Source organism: Convolutriloba macropyga, chromosome 3, assembly GCF_964194025.1.
Source record: "Convolutriloba macropyga chromosome 3, txConMacr16.3, whole genome shotgun sequence".
NCBI lineage: Eukaryota > Metazoa > Xenacoelomorpha > Acoela > Convolutidae > Convolutriloba > Convolutriloba macropyga.
The window spans coordinates 18,413,528-18,440,987 of record NC_134470.1 but is presented as its reverse complement, the minus strand read 5'-3'; the positions used below and the strand labels follow the sequence as shown (position 1 = coordinate 18,440,987).

At 36.2% G+C, this 27,460-nt stretch overlaps 2 protein-coding genes across 2 annotated transcripts in view; both read left to right on the top strand.

The window, feature by feature from the left end:
• The window catches only part of LOC142336027 (sperm-associated antigen 1-like), a 286,466-nt gene that overhangs the window by 103,430 nt on the left and 155,576 nt on the right, over positions 1 to 27,460 (top strand). The gene's annotated exons all lie outside the window — the stretch shown is intronic.
• On the top strand, positions 723 to 26,508 carry LOC142336023 (uncharacterized). Its single transcript, XM_075384499.1, has 5 exons — positions 723 to 1,883; positions 9,048 to 9,675; positions 12,964 to 13,131; positions 13,464 to 13,603; positions 25,495 to 26,508. The coding sequence occupies exons 1-5, from the start codon at positions 1,108 to 1,110 to the stop codon at positions 25,907 to 25,909; spliced, it is 2,127 nt and encodes a 708-aa protein (XP_075240614.1). The 5' UTR covers positions 723 to 1,107; the 3' UTR covers positions 25,910 to 26,508.

Below are 27,460 nucleotides of genomic sequence, written 5' to 3'. Positions count from 1 at the left end.
ATTGAATAGTCTCTTTCAAGTTGTAAAGTTGACTTTAATTTGTCAAGTCATGAGGTATTTGTTACCGCGTGTCTTATTGAGATAACTATAAAAAATTACGGCAATTTGTCTGAGAGGTATTACTGTAAGCAGATTGTGCATTAAGTCAACAAACATGATAATAAAATGACCCCAAAAGGAGGTTAGCGTGATATTTGCAATAGATCTTATGAAGGTGCAATAGATCCGTATACATCCGTTGCGCGTTGTATTGTAGAGGTTTTGCAGAACAATTAAGGTCTTTAATAAACAGCATAGAGGGCTAGCCGATAGCAACAACTCTGACTTTGCGTAGGTTGTTCGGGTTTACATGGGCCTACGTACTATATAGCCGAAACCACGAAGCTTGCTTGGGTAAATAAACAAATTGGGCATTTTGGATTGAGTCGGTTTATGCTTTAAGGTTGCCTTATGAACCCAAGCTATAGAGCGTGTTCTGTTCTGTAGAGTTTTCTGGACGGTCGGCTACGCGCACTAGCTATTATTTCGATGGTTTTTCGAGCTGCAAGATTAAGACCCAAGGCAAGGTTTGAAACCCAAGGCAAGATTGCCGGGGTGTTCCTTAAACATTTAGGTCCTGTGATATTTGGTTCTGTCGGCTAATTGGTCACACGGTGAACGTAGATTGGCCATGTTGGATTCATTTATACAATGGCGGGGGGGGGTTCCTGCAACAGTTTAAAAACTGGCTTTTCGTATTTCAGATTTGTTTTGTTGATGATTGATTGATTGTAAACTTATCGTCTCGATAGATATTGTCTGATCGGAAAACAACAGTCCTGCACATTTATCTTAAATTAGACATTTTCTTAATTCTTTGTTAGCCGTTATTGTTGGATTACCTGTTTGGTCGAATATAAAACGAAAAACTTGTTTATATGTAGAGATTACATGATTTTGTCTCAAAAAATTGATCTATCTGATTTATTTATCAGCAAAGAGTATGACCGCTCAATTATGGGTTCCACTGATGTTCGGCTCAAAATGTTGGAGTGAAGTTTTTGGTCGTCCTCGCCATCATTAATAGTTACGCGCTCTAATATTACAAAAGTTGTATATCGAAAGGTAATGAACTATCATCATTTTGTCGTTCCATTAGTATTTCTTTTCATCGCAAGTGGGCGAAGTACGAAGATCAACACAAAAGACATCGTGATTTCAACATGGCCAGACAACTTGAACGTCATTCTGAAAAATGTGACGTCAGAGTGTATTGTGGACCTTCAGTTTGACAGCGTGCTACTTCTTGACGATCAAGAAGCTAATGGCAATGAAGAGGTTAACATGCACGTTAATTTCGACGCTGCTGATGTGGAGCAACCACAACTTGATATCTATTTGAGCGGTTGTACTGATTCGCAAAATTATATTGATGGTCGATTTGAAGAGTTGACTCTCCTTCAGTTACGTTGCCTGAAACCCGAAGTCTTTTTGAACTCAGTTCAACGAACTATTCTCACCCCAATTTGTAAGAATGTAACCTTGGCTGAGAATTCTGGAACACCGGTTATTTGCTCCAGAACCTGTGACTGGCTGTACGACCTTTGCAAGTTCAATTGTACGGGTACCTCGTTAGCCGTTGAAAGCTGTAACTACAAACAATTTTACCAGCAGGTTTCAGCGTCGGAAATTCTTTTTGCTGATTGGAATTCTAGGGTACCTTTGGAAGAAGACATGTCCGATTGTTTGAATTGGACAGATCCAAGAATTAGAAAGCTGAGAAGGAAAAAATTGCTGCCGTTAGTGGAGAACAATTACTGCTATCCACTTGAGAGCAGTCGGGACTACTGGTGCTTTTCAGAGAAGCAGCAGAATCTTCGAAAATGCTCTGCGGGTCGGAATGCGTTAGTATCTGAAGTTAATCTTTCTTAAAGGTTGCAGAAGTTAATCTTTCTTAAAGCAGAAGTTGTTAAGTGTTCTCCTTGCAGTTGAAATATTTTCTTATACTTAGATTCTGGCGATTCTGTATCTCCGGCGATTCTGTATCTGCGAGGTAACAAAAAACACACTCAAAAAACCAAAACTACTATTTTTATAATCCCGTCCGATTTGATTTGTTTGTTTGCCGCCTCCTGTTATGAGCTTTTCACAAAGTGTGCAGAAGGGTCGTGATACTACTGAATTTTTGCACTTCAATGTTGTGCATTTATTTGTTTTGCTTGGATTTGTGCATCCAATTGCAAAAATTTCAATAGAATCATAGTTGAATAGCAACCAACAATTTTTTTTGTTAAGTTAATCTTTCTTAAAGCAGAAGTTGTTAAGTGTTCTCCTTGCAGTTGAAATATTTTCTTATACTTAGATTCTGGCGATTCTGTATCTCCGGCGATTCTGTATCTGCGAGGTAACAAAAAACACACTCAAAAAACCAAAACTACTATTTTTATAATCCCGTCCGAATTGATTTGTTTGTTTGCCGCCTCCTGTTATGAGCTTTTCACAAAGTGTGCAGAAGGGTCGTGATACTACTGAATTTTTGCACTTCAATGTTGTGCATTTATTTGTTTTGCTTGGATCTGTGCATCCAATTGCAAAAATTTCAATAGAATCGTAGTTGAATAGCAACCAACAATTTTTTTTGTTAAGTTGCGTCCGCAACCAACAAAAACAATTGATCGGCACCGATCAAAAATACATAAATAGGCCATTAATATCAGCTTTGGTCTTCAATTGCCGTTTTTCCTTGTAAAATAGACGCGAAGCGATAGGGAGCCTAGAAACCAGTTAGTGATTTTCTTAATGCCTTTTACCCCTTTGCACGTCATTTTGTGAACGGGGAGTCATTTTTTGTGAATGTCATTTTTTTTACATTTTTCTCTGAGTTTTTACGTCAACGTGTCTTAAATCACTGATTATTTAACTAACTCAAGACAATGACATCTGCTGTGATTGATTAACTGCTCTCAAACGAAATTTTTAGCAAGTAAGTTAGTCCTGCTGGCCTCACGTATTTTTGATCATTTTTGTCTTCTGATGATTTAATTGCTTGTCTTCAAAAACATCAACAGGTAAAAACTGATTGGTGTTAAGTCGCTGAGCAGTTCTCTTTGAATTTCACTAGTCTAAGTCATCAAATCACCGAAGTTTTTGAAAACTCATTTAATCATGGTATGAGAAGCAGTTTCGTCGGTGGTTGGCTCTAATATTGTTTAGCAGCTAAACTTATTACAGCCGTTAGTTTATTAATAGCCGCCCTCTCAATGGCTATTATTTAGGCGCTCTCCTATTTTTTAATTCGCTTTCCCTTTTGATCACGTTTTGTTTTACATAAGTCACGATTACCACGTTTGAGTTCTGGCTTACTTCACTCACTGTTTCAACTGAATGGATTTTAATTTCTTTCACGCATCGAATAACGCTATTTGGTGAATACGGTAAATGTCAGAAGAGCAAAATCAAAAGAGACGGGATAAACCCATAAAGCCCGGTAAATACGTCATAGTGCATTAGGAAGTTATCGAAGTTCATTATAATGTTTGCTAGCTGGCATTAGTAGTATTAGTAACTGAATTAAGTATAATTTTCGAATCTAACTGAAACTGCACGCCGAATTAGGACACTTCTTGACACTAAAAAAAAACAAAAAAAATCGGTCAATTTGTCTTTGTTTTTTTCTTTTTCTTCTCCAGTCACGATGTGGGTCAACGGCGGGTGTTTGGCGGCTATGTTTCGACTTGGCGAGCATTCCGGTTATTTTAGTTGTTGTTGTAGATAATAGATCCAAAAAAGCATTTACTCGACAAAAGAATAACTTTGAATTGTTGTATATACAAAATTTTGAATTCAGCGGAATTTTGTAATCCTTTTTTTTCAATATGTTATCTGCGTTGCCATTACATTGATTTGTATAAGGGAAACTGTACAACCACATTCTCTCAATAATTTGAAATATTTTTCTCTAAACTCATGCTGTGAGTAGTTTGGCTGCGTAAGCCTTTAGTGCTTGGCATTTTCTCGCTGCTCATTTGTTGCTATAACCCTTAGTTTGCTCGACTTGGAGTTGATTCCGGTTATTTTTTGTTGTTGAAGTCGTTTTCTTTGCAGCAGCAAGATTTCGAGGTTGTTCGTTTGTCGTGGCATATATGACGTGTGTGATGAGCCTGAGAAAACATGCTGAGAATTCACTGATGCTGCGCGGTGGTTTTTGCCGAGTTATGATAGCGCTCAGAGTCAAAAGTGGCTTGGTTGAGTGGTTTCGTATTTTAGTTGAGAGCCGGTCAATTAGAACTTTTTTCAGCTAGGAAGCTGTCCCGCTTTAACTTGTGCATTTAGAAATAAAATTTGGGAATATGCATGCAATGCCACAGATAAATTCAAGGATATGGGGAGCTTAGATTATTGTAACAAAGTAAGGAAAGTGAAATCAAGACTAGTAGATGAGGTTTGACTATTTAATAGTGATTTGGCTACTAAGTCTCCAATTGAAATCTCTTGTAAACTCTAATCAATCTGAACCTCCTTACTAGTAGGCAACGAATGCATGGTTGGTTATGGTTGAGGGAGCGTGGGATAGTTGCTACACTGTATACGCCAAAAGTTGATGAGTAATGGAAGAAAGAAACTGCGTGTTCCCTGAGTACTTTTTGTATCTGAAATGAAAGTCTTCTAGTAAGAAATACTGTGTAAGTTCCAGACAAGATTGATGTAGTTATAGTCACTAAAATAACATCAGAGTAGTGTTAACTCTATGATCGCAGAGCTGAAATTATTGCTACACTACTTGTTTGGTCCAGACAACAACACATGCTCTGCTATGTCCCGAAGGAACTTTCCGGCTCACTGGACTCAACTCCTCAAAGCGCTGGACCCCAGGTGGTCTTTGCACCAATTCTCTGGTCTTCATGGCTTGAAATTCGTTCCTCTTAAGGTCTGATGACTGAATACCGAAGGCTCCGGCAAAAGGAGAGGTGCACCTCCATGATGGCAAAAAGCTTCTGCGAAACATTTTTTTCGTGCCTTAATTTGGAGTCCTGTTTCACGACTCCTTTAGTAATCTTTGCATTATTCTGACCGGTGGGTGAACTTTCTGCTGGCTGATCAGGGCTCAAAGTGGTTCTGTCAATTGTTCTGAGCCTATTGTGGGCAAGCAAATATTGTGAAACGTGTAATATTTTCTAGCGTGATTTAGGAGAGACCCGATTTTTGTGAATAACCTAACCTGTTTGATTTGCGAAGAAATCAGATCTTTTCTTTTGTAAGGCAATCAATTCCGCCTGTCAACTTTTGCTTAACTAGGCTTGCTCCTCCACAAAAAAGTAAAATTAAAATGCTCAAACCACCTTGAGAAATCAGACTTTAATGCTGCTTCAGCTGACAACAATTGTGCTTTTAGACAAAAAATAAGGGCATGTGCAAATGAATTTAAGGGTACTGATAGCTTAGATCATGGAGGTAGTATATTATCTGGATACCAAAGATAATCGATTGGAGTATGTAAGATTGGGAAAGATCTCTCTGGACCTTGTTATAGCTTACCTACGGGGCCTGAGCTGATTCATCAGTTATCGTTATGAGAATTCAGCAATTATCGGTATGAGAACCTTACGGATGTCCGTTGGAAGTCGGAAAAACACATATGAAACAACCATCAGCAGGGTCTTTTTATGGGGGGGGGGGGGGGTAAATTCTTTCCGGGTGGTTGAGATTGTTGCAATTTTGAGTTAATAGTTTTAGATTTTAATTTCGACTTGTTTTTGGCGGAATACTTAAGACTCAGTTGGGATTGGTTTGACTGCTTTTTTTTTTCTTTGGCAGATGCGATATAGACTTGACATTAATTTATCTAATGGGCAGTAGATAGGTGCAGGATTGTTTTTAATTTTTATAGAATCAGTTTTCTACTCGAGTGCTGTTTAACTTTACTTCTATTAGAGTAACGCTGTCTGGTATCTTACCCCCATGATGACCAAAAGCACTTGCAGGTCCTCATTTTTTTCGCATATTGGAAATTCTATGTTTCAAGGCCGTCGTGTAGTAATACGTGCATTTTTTTTATGGGTGGCTGAACTTTCTGCTGGCTGATTAGGGCTTAATTTGGTTCTGGCACTTTTTCTTACTCGCTGGCAAACAATTTTGTCAGACGTGTGCGCATATTCTTTTCATATATTCTTTTACTTGACTTTTGGGGGACCCGATGTTTGTGGAGAACCTTGAATGCTTGATTCGCGAAGAAATTAGATGTTTCTTCGTTGGCGCTAATGTTAATTAGCTGGTGTCTAGTGCTCGATTTGTCTTTTTATGTTGAAAAATTTCGTTTTCTTTTAGACAATCATCCCCTCCCCTGTTAGATTTTGTTCAGCTAGGCTTCCTCGTTCACTAAAATGTGTAATTCGAACTTCACAACACCTTGAGCAATCAGAAATTAATGCTATTTGATGCCAGTTGATGCAAGTTTTAATGCAATAAGTGAAATTCGCCGCAACGAGTGAAATTTTAAAACTACTCACATGATTTTTTTTGATCAAATGTGGTTTTGATTTTTAACATGATCTCATGGCGCACGCTTTTTTGACCGTTCCTCCTCTTATTTTTGAGTTTGATCTATTTGATAACATTCAATTTTGAAAAGTAGAAAGAGCAACTAGACCAAAAATTAAAAATTTGAGAACTGAGACTGTCAAGTCATCGTATCTAACGATATATTCTGAAAAGCATTTGCTCGAAAAATGAAGATCTTTTAAATTGAGCACAAATCTGTATTTTGTTTTGCAAAAGGTTTTCGTCATGCCATTACATTGAACTGTATTTGGGCAATTGTAGTTTGATTTAAAACCCCATTTTGACAATGTTTGTAAAATAGTTTTTGAAATCTTGATGTGAGAAATAGTTGCGTTGCTTATAAGTGCTTGACATTTTTGCGTCACCCATTTTTTGCGATAACCCTTAATTTATTCGACCTGGGGGTGATTCCGGTTATTTTTTAGTTGCTATGGGCGTTTTATTTCCAGCAGCAACCGTGAGAAGATTTCAATGTTTTTTTTGTCTGCCGTAGCTTATATGACGTGTTTGCTGAGCCTGCTATCTAAACTATTGCTGAAAATCCATCCTAACGTTTGTGATCAGCAGTCTTTGTCGCGTTATGATAGTGCTCAGAGTGCAAAATGGCTTGGTTGAGCGGTTTTTTATTTTGCTGGAGAGCCAGTCAAGTAGACCTTTTTCAGTTAGAAAGTTGTCTAGCTTTATAACAGCCCTGGCTTTAGAAATTAAATATGGGCATGTGCATGCAGTGCCCCAGGTGCTTTCAAGGGTATTGTCGATTTAGGTCATATTAGCTGTGTATCATCTGGATACCAGGCAGAGTTGATTAGATTGTAACATTGGGAACTTTATCTCTTTGGACCCTCTTTTTATATCTCACCTACGGAGCCTTACACAACAGTTGAGTTTCTTGAATGGGAGGTTAAAGTAGTGCTTGGTGGTTTATGATGCTGCTATAATGATGCGATTTTGTAACATATCCATTTCGATCTATACTTTTGGCGGAATACGCTAAGACTCAGTTGAGATTGGTCTGGCTGCTGTTTTGAGCAATTTTCATTGGCAGATGTGATACAGATTTTGGCAAATGTAATAATCGACCCCCTCCCACCGCTACCTTGCTCACCCCAGGCCTTTTCAAGTAAGCAAGCTAGCACCTCTAACCGTTGCTAACTATCTACGAAGCCTGCCGCTTGACAGTCAGTTGAGAGCAATTTACCCGGCGTTAATGTTTATATACTTATTTACTTGACGTTTGAGACACAATTTTTGTGAATAGTTTAGCGTACCCGATATGATTCGATTTAATTGACGGACCATTTGAGCAGTTATGTTGTGTATGGCACTATACATAAAGAGATTCATTGGTGAATCAAATTAGAAAAGTGGGCTGAGCAAGTTTCAGACGTAAGCAAAGAAATAAGCGTTTCAAGTTTCAGACAAGCGATCGCAGCTACGTTTTGTTTACTAGTTGTTTACTGAAATCTGATGAGTTTCGGATTATTGATACCGCTTGAGCGAGGCGACTGAAGGCTACTGATAGGCCTGAGGTCTGGAAACCTCTGTTATCAGATAAAAGAGCTGTTCTTTTCAATGTTTTCCTTGTTGTTTCGGATAGTCCGCCAAAGGTATGAAGTGGATGCCCATATCGCTGCACTTCTGGTAATAATGCCCAATCTTTCTGTCTTCTGCTAGGGTTAGAGCAAAACCACATGTCCTCGCCGCATCTGAGATAAGACTGGCTTGCAGTGGGGACGTAATGGTGACGTCTAAGGCTGCGGGTTGCCTGCTATAAAACTGGGCAAATACACGTTGCCTGGTCTTGAATTATTTTCCAGCAGAAGATGTTTTTGCTCACATACAGGGGAAAGATTGGCCGACGAACAAGCTGTCATTATTGTGTCTCGTACTCTGTCATGACGAGAGATTATATCGCCACGCCCGTGACATGAAACGGCATGATCTTCAAATATGTCCAAAATAGCTGACTTACAATATGGACATCTCCTATCCGAATCATAGAGTGGAACTCCTAAAAGGTATTTCAGAGCAGCTCGGAACTCGATAGGTTGAAGGTGTAGGCCAAGAGCAGGGATAGGTGCTGCCGTCAACCAAGCTCCTGATTGAGGTAGGGAAAGAGATAACAGTCAGCTTTTTCTCTGGTGGGGGTTTGACATTCAAGAAGGTTTGACATTCAACTTAGTTTGGAATTTTCTGACAATTATTTTGTGTTAATTTGACCAAGTTTTCGCTTTGAACTAGCACTTGATTCAAATGAAATTTTGTAGGTTAATAATTGTGGTTAATTATCGTGGTAAACTTTTTCTTATCTTTTTGAAGTAAAACGTAGGTAAAAATGGAATTCAATAAACACTTCTTTGCAAACATACTCTACTCTGGGAGGGCTTTCAAGAGATACCAGACTTGTCTCTCCGACGAATATTTCGGAGGTTAAGTAGCCAGGCAAGAACCGTTGGCAAGAAGTTAAGTAGCCGTTGCATGAAGTCGAAACATGCATACGTATGTTTCAGGGAGCCACTGTCAAGTTTCATGACGATGTCGGATTTAGAAGAAGATACTTACGTAATCAAGATAAGGGAGTTCCTGCAGAGACCTGATAATCAACCCAAAGTTGTAATCATTCCGTTGTGTGTTGTGGCCCTCTTGCTGTTCTCAAGCTTTGCTGTCATTTTTGTTCACATCCGGAATGCTTCGAACAGACACTCAATTGTACTGTCAAATGACAGATCCAATGTCATTATCATGCATAAAATACACGAACAACGAGTTTGTCTCAACGGATCAAAAACAGATCACGAGATTTATAGTCCACTTTCAGTTGCTTGTACTTCTTATCGAGGTCGGTCGAATACAAACAGAACATACGAAACAGCTTGTACAAGTCTAAACGACCAAAATTATGCACTACTTGGACCGAAGTTTGAGTTTGAAGCTGATAATGTGAAGCGTCTCAAGCAATTGGACAAGGGAGAGTACGGGAAGGTTTTCTTGGCTATTATTACGTCAACTGGGGAGCAAGTAGCTGTGAAGGTGGCGAGTGTTAACTATGATACGGTTGTGTCTAATTTGGAGAGTCTGCAGGCTGAAGCGAAGTTGAAGAAGGAAGCTCAGATTATGCATCAGCTGAAACATACCAATGTAAGATTGCTTTTAGAATTGTCACTCATTTTCGGAGTGTTTTGAACTAAAATGTATTCTGCCAAACTTGAACGCACCCTTCGATAAATGCTTACAACACCTTTTATGCAAAACTCGCTCCCACCTTTGGACAAGCAGAGAAATAGTATATTTTGTGAGCATAGTATTTTTGTACATTAATAGAAGAAATGTAGGGAATTCCATAAGTATTTTTCGTACCCCATCAAATGGGTCAAGCATATCATCTTTTTCTTAACTGGCGTTCATTGATTTTTTTAATTTGAATAGATATGAACAACTTTGTGCACCCAATACTGTTCAGATTATGCTAGTTCTAAAATTTCTTTCCAAAGTTTGTAAAACATTTAAAATTTCAGTAATTAAATTGATTATCCATCTACATGAGAAAGTCTTAAACCAGCGAATTGTTTTACACCGCTCAGTTCGTTTCAGTGGTTCAAAAATTGTCCGGATATTTTGATTTTTGCAGTTCGATTTTGTAACTGTATAGCCGCTATTTTTCTTATCGTAGCATTACAATTTCAGTATGACTATTCGCTAAGCTTAGTTTTTTCGATATCAAATTCGACTGGGTTTGATACATATCACACAATACGGGATCTATTTATGTAAACCAGATATATTTCTAAGACCTGTTCGAACAAAATATTTAAACTTAAACTTGAGTTGGGTTTCGCTCTTTGTATTCACAGTTGAAATAAGGGAAGTCGGGGTTATAGCAGCTGAATTTCAGCTCATGTAATTCGTAGATTCAGGACACGTTAACAAGTAATTTACTGCTCAAGAAAAATTTCAATGCAAGACATAGTAACAATTTACTGCACAAGATCAGTTTCTTTTAGCATTTTTAGTTGCTCTCAAACGAAGTTTGTAGCAATTATATTAGTCCTGTTGGTCTTTTTTTATGCGATTTTTCGCTTGTTCGATTTTTCGTCTGACGCTTTTGACTTTTCGCCCTCAAAAACGGGATAAACAGGTAGCGCCCAGCGGGCATTAAGTGCTCTTAGAGCCTTTCAGCTCTGTTTCAGCTCAAAGTGTTTTGGAGACTTATACTTATACTTATGGTGTGAAGGGCGGTTCTGAGAGGTTGAGAACCCCCCCCCCCCCCCCCCCCGTTGACCCCCATCCCCACCGCGCTGTTCCCCCCCCCCCCAACCCAGTGTTGCCCCCATCAGCCCCCAGTGCACCCCCCCCCCCGTGGCTAGCTACTGACGAAGCCAACCGCTCGCCGGTCGTTTGAGAGCAATTCGTCCGACGTTAGTCGGTTATGTTTAGTAAGTTTTTTTAACAGCGCATGTTGCTCTTTTCAGGTTTTCAGGAAATTTCGATCAAGAGAACAATGCCGTTGCCTGTGGCGGTTGAATGGTTGTTTTCCTGCTGATTTTATCTGTTCGCCTTTCATATTTCTCAGTCACGTGACCAAACGTGGCTGTTTTTGATTTGGTATAGGTGTTTGTGTTGATAGAGGGAGGGAAAATCCAACTCAAAACTAGCTATGTTGACAGAATTGCGTCAGCGTTGCTCTGGCAACAGATGTAGACAAAAATGACTGAGCGTCGAGTGTTTCCATCCTACGCATCCGAATCTTTTTTCCTTTTATGGTAGCTCTGACAGGACTGAAATGCTTTTCTCGATATGAATAAATGTGAATTGTCTTCATTAGATGTGGTCTTTCTGCATAAAATCATGTTACCCCGTGCCATAAATATTAAATGCTGGCTCTGTTTTTATCGTACTTGGACGATGATTTTCCCTACCTGCAATTATTTGACGCTTTTATGTGACAGCAAATAGCTACCCCTTTTTGTCATCTTCATCCGTGACAGTTTTATAATTGTTGTGCCACGAGTTTGTTCTCTCGAGAACTTCTCACTCTCTTTGCTACAGATTTTTTGCAGTTGCTTCGTTATTGCTTGAGGTTTCCAACGGTTGAAGAGCTTGTTTCCTGATTTATCCGGTTGCTATTTTTCCCGGGAAGTCGTTATTTAACTTATTGGCTGGAGACTGTCTGTCGTTTCAAATGCTTACTCAGTAGTATTCAGCGTTTTGCAGATCCAGGTGTTGTCGGTTTGTTGGTGATATAAACACCTCTGTTCTGATATCACGGTCAAGAATTTGTTTAACAAATGGTGAATTTCGTTGTGCTTAATTGAACAAATTCTTAGAAATATTCATTTTTGTTTACAATGTGAGGGCTAAGAGATATATTTAAACTGATTTGAATAGATTTAATTTTTGTTTCTAAATTGTCCTTGCGTTTTTGTCTCAATTATTGGGGCACATCTTTTCACTTGAACTCTTTGTTCTCCCAACCGGAGAATGTGCCATTGATGTCGGAGGGGAGAGTTTGTTTGTTAACACTTATTGTGTGCAAAGATAATTTATCGCAAGAATTTGTGCCTTACTTAGAATAATACACATTTTGATTTCACATTTTAATCAATTTATTGGTTTCAACGCTCTTGTTAAGTTTTACTTAACCACAGTTGCAAAAATTTTGTATCTAAGGTCTAAAATATTTGATTTATCGGCGAGGTGCGATAGTTTTGATTGGTCAATTGGGACAATTTTTCTTAATAGAACTCTTTGCTTGTGAAAGGTTTTCTTAATGTGGGAGTTCTAAATCCACGTTTATTGCATTTTTATTAATCTCAGTAGATTCAAATAAGCAGAGATTGAATTTATCGTTCATGATCATTTTTATAAAAAACAATTTCTCTGATGTTTTTCCTTACTTGTAAAAGAACGGTGAAATTTCTATACCTATTTTAGATACGAGATTAAAAAGAATTAAGGTTTTTCTCATTGATCGATACAGTAAATCTTATCAACCGAAGTATTCTTATTCAAGTATTCAATTGTAGGGAAAGTTAACTCAGATGTGGAGCGTTCACAGTGTCACAAGTTACTTTTTTTTATTGCAGAATCCTTTTTTGAGAATATCTTTTCTCAATTTTTATGCTTCAAGTGTTAATTAAAGTAACAATTTGTGGTATGTTGATTTGGCCTGACTGTTCTGTTGCGGTTGCCTTTGTAGGTTTCTGTCTAAATGTTTAAGCCATTTGAATCTGCTATATTTCGAACTCTATTTCTGGTAAAGTATCATCTATTAAATGGACAAATTTGCTAAGTGATCTCGACAAAGTTACGGAGTGGAAGCAAACTGCATTAATTGAAACACAAAAATAATCTTGCATCAGTTGGCATGGGTTTGTCTCATTTGTTCGGCCTACTTCTGATGACAACGTTGCTGTGGTTTTTGTGTAGATAGCGACGTTGATAGGAGTCGTAAGTCAGAACTGTAGCTCGTTTCAACTTCTAGTGGAGTACCTGCCTCTAGGCAGCCTGAATGCCTACTTGAGACAGAAAGCACAAGAACCCCCTGGATCCATCTCACTCTACAAACTGCACACCTTTTGTCAGCACATCTGGCAGGTCAGTCAATTACGTCATGATGATGCGGAGGACATAAAGCACCGCTCTTTTTGAATTTAACTGACTCGGTATTTCTGAAAAATTGCAGAACACAATTTTTTTACGCTCATGAATTTCAGCGTTTTTTTCGCTTAAATGTGGATGTAACATAAAGCTGACGTTTGTCAATGGAAAATAGTCAATACGAAAGCAAACATGCAAAATTGAAAGACCTCTTTATTTAGAGAAAACTCATTGATCAGTATTTTGATATTGTTTATCCGATTACTCATTCACTAAAATTCCTAAGAATTGGAATAGATTGAACAACGAAATGTGTGGTTCTAATTTAGGGCATGAACTACCTGAGTGAGAAGTTGATTGTGCATATGGACTTGGCCACTCGCAACTGTCTACTGACGGAAGCTGCATTCGTGAAACTGGGAGACTTTGGCTTCGCAGAACAACTTACGTCCTCTACCGATTTCATCAAGTTAGAATTACACTGATATTAAAGATGGTTCCATTCGCTTTGAACGCCCTGTAGATAAAGCATAATGTGCTGATCTGAATTTCGTCATGATGGAAGGCTGTTCAACGTTAACGAGGCTGTTCATGAAATAAGCAATTGGACTTTATTTTATCCATTTTGTGATCAATTTTCTTACAAATTACTTTGACAGCAAGATCTGGTAATCTTATTTTGCCAAAAGCGACTTGGCGTAGATGTTCGCAAATCGTGTTCCTGGAATACCTTCAGCTAAATTTTCTGAAATGTGTTGCATCAAGTTTTCTTGCAAAATTCGATTACGGGTCAAAACTAAAATTGACCATATTGTTTTCACCGTTCATTTCGGACTGTTTTTCGAAGCTCTTTGTAATGAATGACGAATGAGTGCATATTCAAACAAATATTGGCACTTGTGTTTTTACAGTATAACTGCTTAAACAAGTTCTCTATTTCTTACAGGGTTTACTTGTGAATCTTGGGAAACGTTAGGTAGGTACTGCGTATAAAAAATTACCATGATCACGCCGCAATGAAATTAACTGAAACTTTAATTATAGTATGATTTCGAGGGTTTATGAACGCGTTAACGTGGAATGAGTAAGATGGGAGTGAACTATGTACAATAGCAACGCGATTTTTTTTGAAACATGGGTTATTTGTTCTGACCCCTTTAGTGAGGGGAGGAACTATATGCTCAACTGGCGTTTTTCTTCAGTCAATTTTGAGCGAGTGATATACTCCTTGTAGCGAGTTGTGAGTGGTATTGAAAGAAAGAAAGAATAAATTTCTCCTTTTTTATGATAAAATAAATCAATTTAAATCAACAATTTAATTGCTTACATTATTATCAACATTATTACATATCATAATAACAAAAGATATCTCGGAGAGGACAGATATACGGGGCTATTTAACCCACCTAGTATCTGCCCTGGCTAAAATTAACTATTTAAGAAGAGAAAAACCATAATTAAATTTTTTGATGTTGAAAACACAGTATTTAAAAAAATACCGTTTTTAAGCTCAAAACGATTCTATTTTTTAAGTGTATACCTACTACGCTAACACTGTATGCTGTGTCTTGATTTCTGAGAGCGACGCTGATTCCTGGCAAATATAAGTAAAAAGAAATTCGAAAAATACTATTTTTTTTGCGATTCGATTTTCTTCGTCGATTTTCTATATGTAGACTTCGTTATTTTCCAAAAATAATACCATTTTTGAGGCCTTGGCACTTACGATGTAAGTGCCGGAACAATTTTTGACTAGAATTTATGGAAAAGAAAAGTTGAAAAAAAAATTTTTGGAGGCTGGGTAAAGAAAAATTTACTTCAAAATGTAGGATACCAGCTCCTCTTTATTCAGCAAGTAACTTTCTTTAAATTTATGATAAAATTGAGATATTTGTTGCCAATTTTCGTTTTCAATGTCTTGTGCTAGAACTTAAATCTTTCTCAGTATGTTAAATAACCTTGCACAACGATATGAAATGGAGGAGCGCTCAAACTGCGTTTTAAAGGAGGGAAGCTTTAGGTAGTTTTTGGTAGATCTTCTGGTGTTTCCTGTACTATGCTCATACTCAAAGAGTTCATTTAGATAAGTTTCGCTATGCATCTTTTTCAATGATTTCTGGACAAATTTCAGCAGCTCATGAATATGAAACTCGAATACTGTTAGTAATTTATTAGAGATAAAAATGTCCCTACAACTATCTGACAATTTCCTGAAATAAATGAATTTTAAAATTTTTTTCTGCAGAATGTAGATAAGTAACTGCAACAGCCATATACCAAAATACCGAATTGAAGTATTGGGTAAACATTGCTTCGATAGTAATCAATTAGGTGATTTCGGGGTACATAGTGACGCAGCTTACATATAATACCACACTGTTTTGAGTCTTTTCTTAATATATTCTATATATTATTGAGAACTTAATTTACTATCTACATAGATTCCGAGATACGTAAAAAGAGTATAAAATTTAATGAAAACATCATCAAACTTAAACACTGATTTTGAAGCACTCTTTTTATTCCTTATATTCATTTGTACCGTTTTATTCATATTTAGTATTAACTTATTAGCAATCAACCAATTATTATTGTTTTGCAGATCTTCTTGCACTGAATTATTGCGTTTGTTGGTTGCGGTGAGGTTTGTATCATCCGCAAACAATATAACATCAAGAGACTTGCAAACTATTGGCAGATCTTTGATTTAAATGAGGAACAATAAAGGACCCATAATTGAGACTTGTGGAACCCCACAAACTATAGAATTCCACGAGGAACAAGCTCCCTTTACAATAACCCGCTGTTTTCTCGCTTTTAATAATGTTGCTAATCAATTTAGAGCTGGGCCACTGGCGCCAGTGTTTTCGACCTTTTTCAATAAATCATGCTCAATGGTATCAAAAGGTTTTTTAAGATCAAGAAATAAACTGATAGCTTTTACATTTTGACAATTCAATCTTATTTTTTGACTAATTAACAAGAGCGTCAATAGTGCTGTGTTTGATACGAAAGTCAAATTGCCTATTGAAGAGCAAAGTATGATATTCCATGTAAGCATATATGCGAATGAACAAAGCACGCTCTTTAATTTTACTGCATACATTTAAATGTCTTGTGCTAGAACTTAAATCTTTCTCAGTATGTTAAATAACCTTGCACAACGATATGAAATAGAGGAGCGCTCAAACTGCGTTTTAAAGGAGGGAAGCTTTAGGTAGTTTTTGGTAGATCTTCTGGTGTTTCTGGTACTATGCTCATACTCAAAGAGTTCATTTAAATAAGTTTCGCTATGCATCTTTTTCAATGATTTCTGGACAAATTTCTGCAGCTCATAAATATCAAACTCGAATACTGTTAGTAATTTATTAGAGATAAAAATGTCCCTACAACTATCTGACAATTTCCTGAAATAAATGAATTTTAAAATTTTTTTCTGCAGAATGTAGATAAGTAACTGCAACAGCCATATACCAAAATACCGAATTGAAGTATTGGGTAAACATTGCTTCGATAGTAATCAATTAGGTGATTTCGGGGTACATAGTGACGCAGCTTACATATAATACCACACTGTTTTGAGTCTTTTCTTAATATATTCTATATATTATTGAGAACTTAATTTACTATCTACATAGATTCCGAGATACGTAAAAAGAGTATAAAATTTAATGAAAACATCATCAAACTTAAACACTGATTTTGAAGCACTCTTTTTATTCCTTATATTCATTTGTACCGTTTTATTCATATTTAGTATTAACTTATTAGCAATCAACCAATTATTATTGTTTTGCAGATCTTCTTGCACTGAATTATTGCGTTTGTTGGTTGCGGTGAGGTTTGTATCATCCGCAAACAATATAACATCAAGAGACTTGCAAACTATTGGCAGATCTTTGATTTAAATGAGGAACAATAAAGGACCCATAATTGAGACTTGTGGAACCCCACAAACTATAGAATTCCACGAGGAACAAGCTCCCTTTACAATAACCCGCTGTTTTCTCGCTTTTAATAATGTTGCTAATCAATTTAGAGCTGGGCCACTGGCGCCAGTGTTTTCGACCTTTTTCAATAAATCATGCTCAATGGTATCAAAAGGTTTTTTAAGATCAAGAAATAAACTGATAGCTTTTACATTTTGACAATTCAATCTTATTTTTTGACTAATTAACAAGAGCGTCAATAGTGCTGTGTTTGATACGAAAGTCAAATTGCCTATTGAAGAGCAAAGTATGATATTCCATGTAAGCATATATGCGAATGAACAAAGCACGCTCTTTAATTTTACTGCATACATTTAAATGTCTTGTGCTAGAACTTAAATCTTTCTCAGTATGTTAAATAACCTTGCACAACGATATGAAATAGAGGAGCGCTCAAACTGCGTTTTAAAGGAGGGAAGCTTTAGGTAGTTTTTGGTAGATCTTCTGGTGTTTCTGGTACTATGCTCATACTCAAAGAGTTCATTTAAATAAGTTTCGCTATGCATCTTTTTCAATGATTTCTGGACAAATTTCTGCAGCTCATAAATATCAAACTCGAATACTGTTAGTAATTTATTAGAGATCAAAATGTCCCTACAACTATCTGACAATTTACTGAAATAAATGAATTTTAAAATTTTTTTCTGCAGATTGTAGATAAGTAACTGCAACAGCCATATACCAAATACCGTATTGAAGTATTGGGTAAACATTGCTTCGATAGCAATCAATTAGGTGATTTCGGGGTACATAGTGACGCAGCTTACATATAATACCACACTGTTTTGAGAGTCTTTTCTTAATATATTCTATATATGATTGAGAACTTAATTTACTATCTACATAGATTCTGAGATACGTAAAAAGAGTATAAACTTTAATAAAAACACCATCGAACTTAAACACTGATTTGGAAGCACTCTTTTTATTCCTTATATTCATTTGTACCGTTTTGTTCATATTTAGTATTAACTTATTAGCAATCAACCAATTATTATTGTTTTGCAGATCTTCTTGCACTGAATTATTGCGTTTGTTGGTTGCGGTGAGGTTTGTATCATCCGCAAACAATATAACATCAAGAGACTTGCAAACTATTGGCAGATCATTGATTTAAATGAGGAACAATAAAGGACCCAGAATTGAGACTTGTGGAACCCCACAAACTATAGAATTCCACGAGGAACAAGCTCCCTTTACAATAAACCGCTGTTGTCTCGCTTTTAATAATGTTGCTAATCAATTTAGAGCTGGGCCACTGGTGCCAGTGTTTTCGACCTTTTTCAATAAATCATGCTCAATGGTATCAAAAGGTTTTTTAAGATCAAGAAATAAACTGATAGCTTTTACATTTTGACAATTCAATCTTATTTTTTGACTAATTAACAAGAGCGTCAATAGTGCTGTGTTTGATACGAAAGTCAAATTGCCTATTGAAGAGCAAAGTATGATATTCCATGTAAGCATATATGCGAATGAACAAAGCACGCTCTTTAATTTTACTGCATACATTTAAATGTCTTGTGCTAGAACTTAAATCTTTCTCAGTATGTTAAATAACCTTGCACAACGATATGAAATAGAGGAGCGCTCAAACTGCGTTTTAAAGGAGGGAAGCTTTAGGTAGTTTTTGGTAGATCTTCTGGTGTTTCTGGTACTATGCTCATACTCAAAGAGTTCATTTAAATAAGTTTCGCTATGCATCTTTTTCAATGATTTCTGGACAAATTTCAGCAGCTCATAAATATGAAACTCGAATACTGTTAGTAATTTATTAGAGATAAAAATGTCCCTACAACTATCTGACAATTTCCTGAAATAAATGAATTTTAAAATTTTTTTCTGCAGAATGTAGATAAGTAACTGCAACAGCCATATACCAAAATACCGAATTGAAGTATTGGGTAAACATTGCTTCGATAGTAATCAATTAGGTGATTTCGGGGTACATAGTGACGCAGCTTACATATAATACCACACTGTTTTGAGTCTTTTCTTAATATATTCTATATATTATTGAGAACTTAATTTACTATCTACATAGATTCCGAGATACGTAAAAAGAGTATAAAATTTAATGAAAACATCATCAAACTTAAACACTGATTTTGAAGCACTCTTTTTATTCCTTATATTCATTTGTACCGTTTTATTCATATTTAGTATTAACTTATTAGCAATCAACCAATTATTATTGTTTTGCAGATCTTCTTGCACTGAATTATTGCGTTTGTTGGTTGCGGTGAGGTTTGTATCATCCGCAAACAATATAACATCAAGAGACTTGCAAACTATTGGCAGATCTTTGATTTAAATGAGGAACAATAAAGGACCCATAATTGAGACTTGTGGAACCCCACAAACTATAGAATTCCACGAGGAACAAGCTCCCTTTACAATAACCCGCTGTTTTCTCGCTTTTAATAATGTTGCTAATCAATTTAGAGCTGGGCCACTGGTGCCAGTGTTTTCGACCTTTTTCAATAAATCATGCTCAATGGTATCAAAAGGTTTTTTAAGATCAAGAAATAAACTGATAGCTTTTACATTTTGACAATTCAATCTTATTTTTTGACTAATTAACAAGAGCGTCAATAGTGCTGTGTTTGATACGAAAGTCAAATTGCCTATTGAAGAGCAAAGTATGATATTCCATGTAAGCATATATGCGAATGAACAAAGCACGCTCTTTAATTTTACTGCATACATTTAAATGTCTTGTGCTAGAACTTAAATCTTTCTCAGTATGTTAAATAACCTTGCACAACGATATGAAATAGAGGAGCGCTCAAACTGCGTTTTAAAGGAGGGAAGCTTTAGGTAGTTTTTGGTAGATCTTCTGGTGTTTCTGGTACTATGCTCATACTCAAAGAGTTCATTTAAATAAGTTTCGCTATGCATCTTTTTCAATGATTTCTGGACAAATTTCTGCAGCTCATAAATATCAAACTCGAATACTGTTAGTAATTTATTAGAGATCAAAATGTCCCTACAACTATCTGACAATTTACTGAAATAAATGAATTTTAAAATTTTTTTCTGCAGATTGTAGATAAGTAACTGCAACAGCCATATACCAAATACCGTATTGAAGTATTGGGTAAACATTGCTTCGATAGCAATCAATTAGGTGATTTCGGGGTACATAGTGACGCAGCTTACATATAATACCACACTGTTTTGAGAGTCTTTTCTTAATATATTCTATATATGATTGAGAACTTAATTTACTATCTACATAGATTCTGAGATACGTAAAAAGAGTATAAACTTTAATAAAAACACCATCGAACTTAAACACTGATTTGGAAGCACTCTTTTTATTCCTTATATTCATTTGTACCGTTTTGTTCATATTTAGTATTAACTTATTAGCAATCAACCAATTATTATTGTTTTGCAGATCTTCTTGCACTGAATTATTGCGTTTGTTGGTTGCGGTGAGGTTTGTATCATCCGCAAACAATATAACATCAAGAGACTTGCAAACTATTGGCAGATCATTGATTTAAATGAGGAACAATAAAGGACCCAGAATTGAGACTTGTGGAACCCCACAAACTATAGAATTCCACGAGGAACAAGCTCCCTTTACAATAAACCGCTGTTGTCTCGCTTTTAATAATGTTGCTAATCAATTTAGAGCTGGGCCACTGATGCCAGTGTTTTCGACCTTTTTTAATAAATCATGCTCAATGGTATCAAAAGGTTTTTTAAGATCAAGAAAGAAACTGATAGCTTTTACATTTTGACAATTCAATCTTATATTTTGACTAATTCAACAAGAGCGTCAATAGTGCTGTGTTTGGTACGGAAATCAAATTGCCTATTGAAGAGCAAATTATGATATTCCATGTAAGCATATACGCGAATGAACAAAGCACGCTCTATAATTTTACTGCATACATTTAGCAGAGAAATTGGTCTGTAGTTATTTTCATCTAGTTTAGATTCATCCTTGTGAAGGGGAACTACTTTGGCCTTTTTCAGATCGTTTTGAAATATTCCTTCTTTGAAAGATTTAGTGATTATCTGGGTTAAGCATGGAATCGTAACATTTGATGATAATTTGACTATGAGATTTGAGAGGACATCATCACCCGATGAAAATTTACTGTCTAGATTGTAAGTGATTTCCCTAACCTCGTCAACGGTTATGGGCTTTAAATACATTGAGTGGTTAACGTCGTCCATCTTAGGTAAAGGAACGTCTTTAAAATTTTCTTTCCACTTCGGACCAAAATTGGTGAAGAATGTGTTAAATTCCTCATTGATGGCAGCGCTGCTTGTATCAGTGCAACGTGCATTGCATGTGTTTAACGCAGGTACTTGTGAACTTTTTCGAGTTGTTCTTTTAATATCACCTAGTAACTTATGTTTAACTTGAGTCCCCATTACATGATGCGAATGTTTGTGCAAAAACCTTTTTTAGCTTTTCCAGCACTTTTTCCGAACTTGTCGCGTAAATTTTTTTTTTTTGCTGCCTCATTTTCTTGCGGATTTTGTTTCATGCTACGATGTGCTTTATTTTTTTTTGAAGCGCAGGTTTTTAAGTGAGTTGGTAAACCTTTTCGGTACTTTCGATTTTTTATCAGCCAAGCATTTTAAAGGACCGTACTTATAAGTGGTTTCCAGGAAAAGTTTGTTGAATTTAGTAAATAATTCATTGGTATCACGAGATTTTAAAAAGTGACATCGATTTCTTAGGCTCCAGCCTTAATCAGTTAAATAATTCGATAGTTGTTTTCTTGGTTTTTTATAAAGCTTATATCTCTAAACGGCAAATAGTTTTTTCAGTATAAACATTAATAGGCCACTTAATTAGGATCGGATAATGATCTGAAAAGTTTTTATGCGTTAGTACACTAAATTCAGGGCTTGCAAAATTTTGATATATAAAATGATCTAGACAAGTTGTGGAGTTAGAAGTTTGCCTGGTATTTTCAAGATTAGCAAGCTCAAAATCATTAAAAGATATTAAGAATAGATAATTTGATTGTAATTCATTCTTTACATGAGTGTCGATTTTAAAATCACCAGTTATAACGGTAGGACAATTTAAGAAAGTTAAATCATTCAGAAAATTATCGAATTTTTCGGCGAATTTTAGTTTATTTGTTCTTGGTGGATTGTAGACAGTAGCCAATTTAAACCTGTATCTTTTGTACTGTAATGAGACCAGAAGAGTCTCTTCCATTTCTGTTGAATGTGCTTCTAACAAGGACATGGAATCCTGAATTTTTATCATAACCCCTCCGCCATGTGTTTCTATTCTTAATTGCTTAATTGTGAAAGCCTGGAACCAATAAGGAATCGATGTCATCGTTATCAGTTAACCAAGTTTCAGTGAGACATATAGCATTTGGCGGAGATTGAAGACTAAGAATAATTGCTTCCAAATCATTAAATTGCTTGTTTAACGAATTGCTAGTTTATATAGATATAGTAGTTGGTTTGAGGACAGCATCATTTAGAACAGAAATAGAAAGGTTTTCCGTTCCACTAATATTCTTAATAGGATCGAAAAATAGGTTCTTTTAATCTTGTAGACTATAACCAAGATTAAATGCACCTTTATATAAATTAAGAATTTTGTAAACACGGTTGTCATCTTTTTTGGCCTGCAATATAGAACCATCTTTTGTATTTGCTGAGTTTATTTAGTTGTCTTGTTTCATCATGTTGAGAAACATCACTCTGGGTCGGCTTGTGTCTTCGAAAATTCGAATATCATCTTTTTCAAACAAAACTTTCTTCTTTCGCAATACATCAATCTTAGCAACCCGTCTTGAAAATTTGACAATAATTGGGTTTACCTGGCCTTTGCAAGAGGATAACCGGATGAGAACTAGGAATATCCTTTACATCGACACGATTCTAGGGTGTTAGTTAGCGCAAGCACTTTCTCCATAGTTTGATGTAAATTTTCGCCAAGAGATTGCACATTCTCGTTTAAATCTTCCCGAAGACCAAGAATTTTGACGTTGTCGCGTCTAGTGTAGGTTTCGAGCTGCTCTGCCTCGCATCTTGCCAGCATTTTATTTTTCGTATTAACAAACTCAAATGTCTCGCCCCACATTATCGATCTCCTTTTTCGCCTTTTTCACTGCTTCTTCAATCATGGTGTTGAACGTACATTGCAGTTCACAGACAATGTTTTCAATTGTGTTAGGGATTTCATTGTTGGTTGTGCTAACTATCGTGCCTTCAATTTTCTTCCAAATATCAGTTTTAATCATCTCACATTCGTTTAAGGGACTCAGTTCTGTGTAAGATCTTTTTGCCGCGTTCTTCTTTTCGCCCGGTGTTATTGGGGTTTGATCGTAGGGTCTTAGTGTAGGCATTGCGTTGTCATTGCTCGTGTTTGCATCTGTTTGCCATTCCACTTCCAACTAAGTGGGTTCTTCAATCGAGGACATTTTCTTCTCTGAAACTATTGAATAAGTTTTATCACAACAATTAGGAAGCCCATCCAGCGTAGAATCTATAATTCAGAAGGTTTTTTGTTTTCGTTTTTTGAACAGTTTTCGAGGTGTGAATCCGACTGATTTCCATTGTTTTTCTTTACATATTGCATTATTTCTGCTGAAGTTTGTGACAGTTTTGCTACATTAGATAAAAATTTTAACAATTGTGCGATCGGCTTTGCCCTGAAAGATCAAGTTTAGCTTACAGTTTTAACGGCTTCTACACAGTTTTCTCGCAATACAAAATTTAGTTTTTGATTTTATTATTGTCTTTTTCTGTATATAGTTGTATGGCATTCTGGTTATGACATTCAGAACTAAATGGTTTCCTATAGAAGTTTGAATGAACCTATTTGATTATCTCAGTTGACAGATAATGGTTTTGATGACTTTGAATTTGTTTTCGTAAATAAATGTGTTTTAAATGTTGGCGCATCTTTTCCGTCTTTGTCTTCATGTCTGTTTTGCCAACTTCAACTTAGTCTCATCAATGACAGGTAAAGTCCATTTTGTGGTGAAGCAAACAGTAGTCTTCATATTGGTTTTATCTTCTAAGTCAAGGTTTTTTGACTTTGGCACTATTTTCATGAAAAATAATTTGAGTTAATAATAGTGGTCAATGTGGGCCTAGTGACTAACAATGATATTTAAGTGAAAATTTTTAAGCCTTCAGTTAATAGCTTATGGTTTTAAGGGCTTCAACACTTTTCAAAAATGTTTTGAAATTTTGAAGTTTTGCCTGTATTCGTTGATATTTTGTAGTCTTATGGTTTAGTCTCATTAATGACAAGTCCCATTGGCTTCCGAAGGATTTACACGTAAATCTATGTTTTGTCGTTGAAAGCTTATGGTTTTTACAACTTCTGAAAACATTTGTTTGCAAAATCTTTAATTGGTTTTTGAACTTTGCCACATGTGATCTTTTTTTGTCTACTTGTAACTTAGTCTCATTAAGGACAAGCCCCATCTGAATTCTTGTGAAATACAAGGTATTTAAATTTGTTTATTTAGCTGAGGCTATTTTGACTTTGTTTATAAGCGGTTTTAAAAAATGATAATGAGTATTGGCCGTAAATAAAGTTAGTTGTTTTTTTATCTTGTTGTTTGTCTTCTCTTGAGTCTCACTCATAAATGTGGCAGGTCTCATCGGCGCTCTAATGTGAGATTATTTAATTCCTTTAGTGAGTTCAAAAACGATTTTTCAAACTCATACACCCTCAGTTATTTCACGAACAGTGTTTGAATTTTTGAAAGGTTTCTATCTCCTCATTTGTTTGCAATGTATTTTAGCGAGCCTCATTGTTTTCATATTATTTTCATTTATATTCTTTCATATCCACTTTGCGTGGTGTTATAGGACACTTTTAACGTACAAATCTATGAATTAAGTCACCTGACTACGGACGCGTTGTTAATGTTTACACTCAGCCTTTGGCCCCGTTTCAATCCATTAATTACTCGATGCATCAAAAAGTAGTGTTGAAAGACTAGTGTTCGAATTTGTTATGTCGTGAATTATTGTTCAGTTTTCTAGTTTTTTCCACGATTATTTTAGTTATTCTGAACTGAACTTTATCTTTGTAGTACCAGGGTGAGCAAGCAACTGTTCACTCAATTTGTTCATTAAAAAATAATGTCAATTTTCATAGAAGTCTGATTTGATTTAATTAAGTTTTGGTTATGTTTTCCCATCATAGCCCCAATGAAATTTATACTGTATTTATCTCATGTATCTCATACGAAAGAAACGAAAAAAATGTACGAGTAGGGGTTCAATTTATAGCAATGGGGACACGATGTACTTGGAATCACTACATAAAATACATAATAAAAGATCAGATTGGAGCACAACAGCACGCTGGCGTGTGATTTATTGATTGAGTGAACGCATTTGTGCGCTTTAGAGTAAATGCGGACTCAGACCTTCCTCTACGTTGGCTCCCACCAGAAATGCTCACAAGTGTCAAATACTATCTCAAATCTGACGTCTGGCAATTTGGAGTTGTCATGTGGGAGATTTTCTCACTTGGAATGAAGCCATACTACGGCATCGCAAACAAAGACGTTTGCGAGTACGTTCGTGCAGGCAAAATTCTGCCCAAGTGTTCGCCTATGGACACGCCGAATGAGTTTGGCGTCGGATCGACTAAGCACCGGGAGTATCCAGACGCCATTTACACCTTCATGAAAAAATGTTTGAGGTTTGAACATGAGAAGAGGCCCTCGTTTAGTGACTTCGAAGCCTCGGAAGAACTGTTCAACTTGGTAGACTCGATCACGCAGTTTTATTCCTACCAAAATATGGAGCCCAGGTTTTGAGTAGGTTGATATATGCGAAGTAGGATGTGGGGCATTTTTGCCCTTGCAGCATGGTGGAACTCGATAAAACTCATGGAAATCAAAAATACAAAACCCATAGACTTCTGGTTAAATGGAGATGAATGTTATGGTTATGGATTCAGCAAAATCAAAACTTGCATGTCTTTCCCCCCCCCCCCCCATTATAGCCCCTACCATGAAGTTGTGGTCTCCGTTATGGTTTATTTAGGGTAATTGGACTAAGCAAAGAGGGGCTACAATGGGAAACCCCTAATTTTAATGTAGTTGTGCTTGTCAAATGAAATACGTAATATATTTTCCACTGAACTCTTTAAATGGCGTGCTGTCTTTATTACTTTATTGCTGATGTTTTAAGAATTATCTTTATTTGATGTTTTACCTTAGCGAATACCTACTTGTATCAGTTTTTTGTACATATATACGGAATATTTTTGCCACTCTATTAACTCACTGGAAATATTTGGTTGATACTTTTATCTTTTTTACCTTGCATAATATTTGCTTCTTGTTTTCGTGGGCTTGTGTTCGATGCGCTGATGTAATGTTTTCACTAGAATAATTTAGTTTTGTCTCTTTGATTTTCCTTTAATTCCTTAAGAAAAATAAAGAACTATGATCACCGCGGTTGCAGACATTATGTAAATATTGACTAAAACTTTCAATTGTACCTGACTTAGTACACAGCTTGCAAAAAAAGAAAATGATTGTCACCAATAAAATGGTCCAATATTGCAGTAGAATTACCAACTAGCTTTTTTAACCAGTTTTTCAGTCAACGCGTTGTTAAATTAGCTTATTGTTAGTTGCGATCGAATTAATTTTTCTTGCTAAGATACGAAAGGTATCAAAATATTTTGAACTAAATTAGTCATATCAGCTCAAATTTATCAAGCACCATTTCTTTCTGGTGTCCTACTTTTCAACCCTATTTGTCTAATCTCTGTCATTTCACCCCTCGATCCTTTCACCCCGATTTTTATCTTTTATATAAGTGTACTATATTAACTTGGTAATCTTCTGACCATGCCGCGCGGGCCATGCGTCAACATATTCATTCGACATCAGTCTCCAAAAATGTAAATTCGTGTTGATAACATCTGTAACAAGAGGGACAAATATTTATTCAAAATGTTTTTTAATTGCTCTCGAACGAAGTTTGAAGCAAATACTGTAAACGTGTGTCTTTAAGTGACAAAAGTGTCGTAAGCGTAAGTCTTTTTCAAGAGACTTGTCTTTTCCGGCTGACCGTTTTGTTCTATATCAATCTTTAAATTCTATTGATCGAGTGGATTTCCAGGCCTTAACTTCTTGATCTTTGCGTGACCTGAATTGCTCTTATTTAGAAATGAAGTCGGTTGCTAAAGCTAGGAGCCGTGTGGTTAGTTATTTCGTCTGAAACTCCTGAGGTCACAGGTGCGATCCCCTCCTTGGGCCGAGTTTTTTGAACTTATAAAACTTATCTACGCTAATGCCCCCTCTGTATTAATTTGCCCGGCCTGTCGTTCGATAGCAATTTGTCCGACGTTAGTC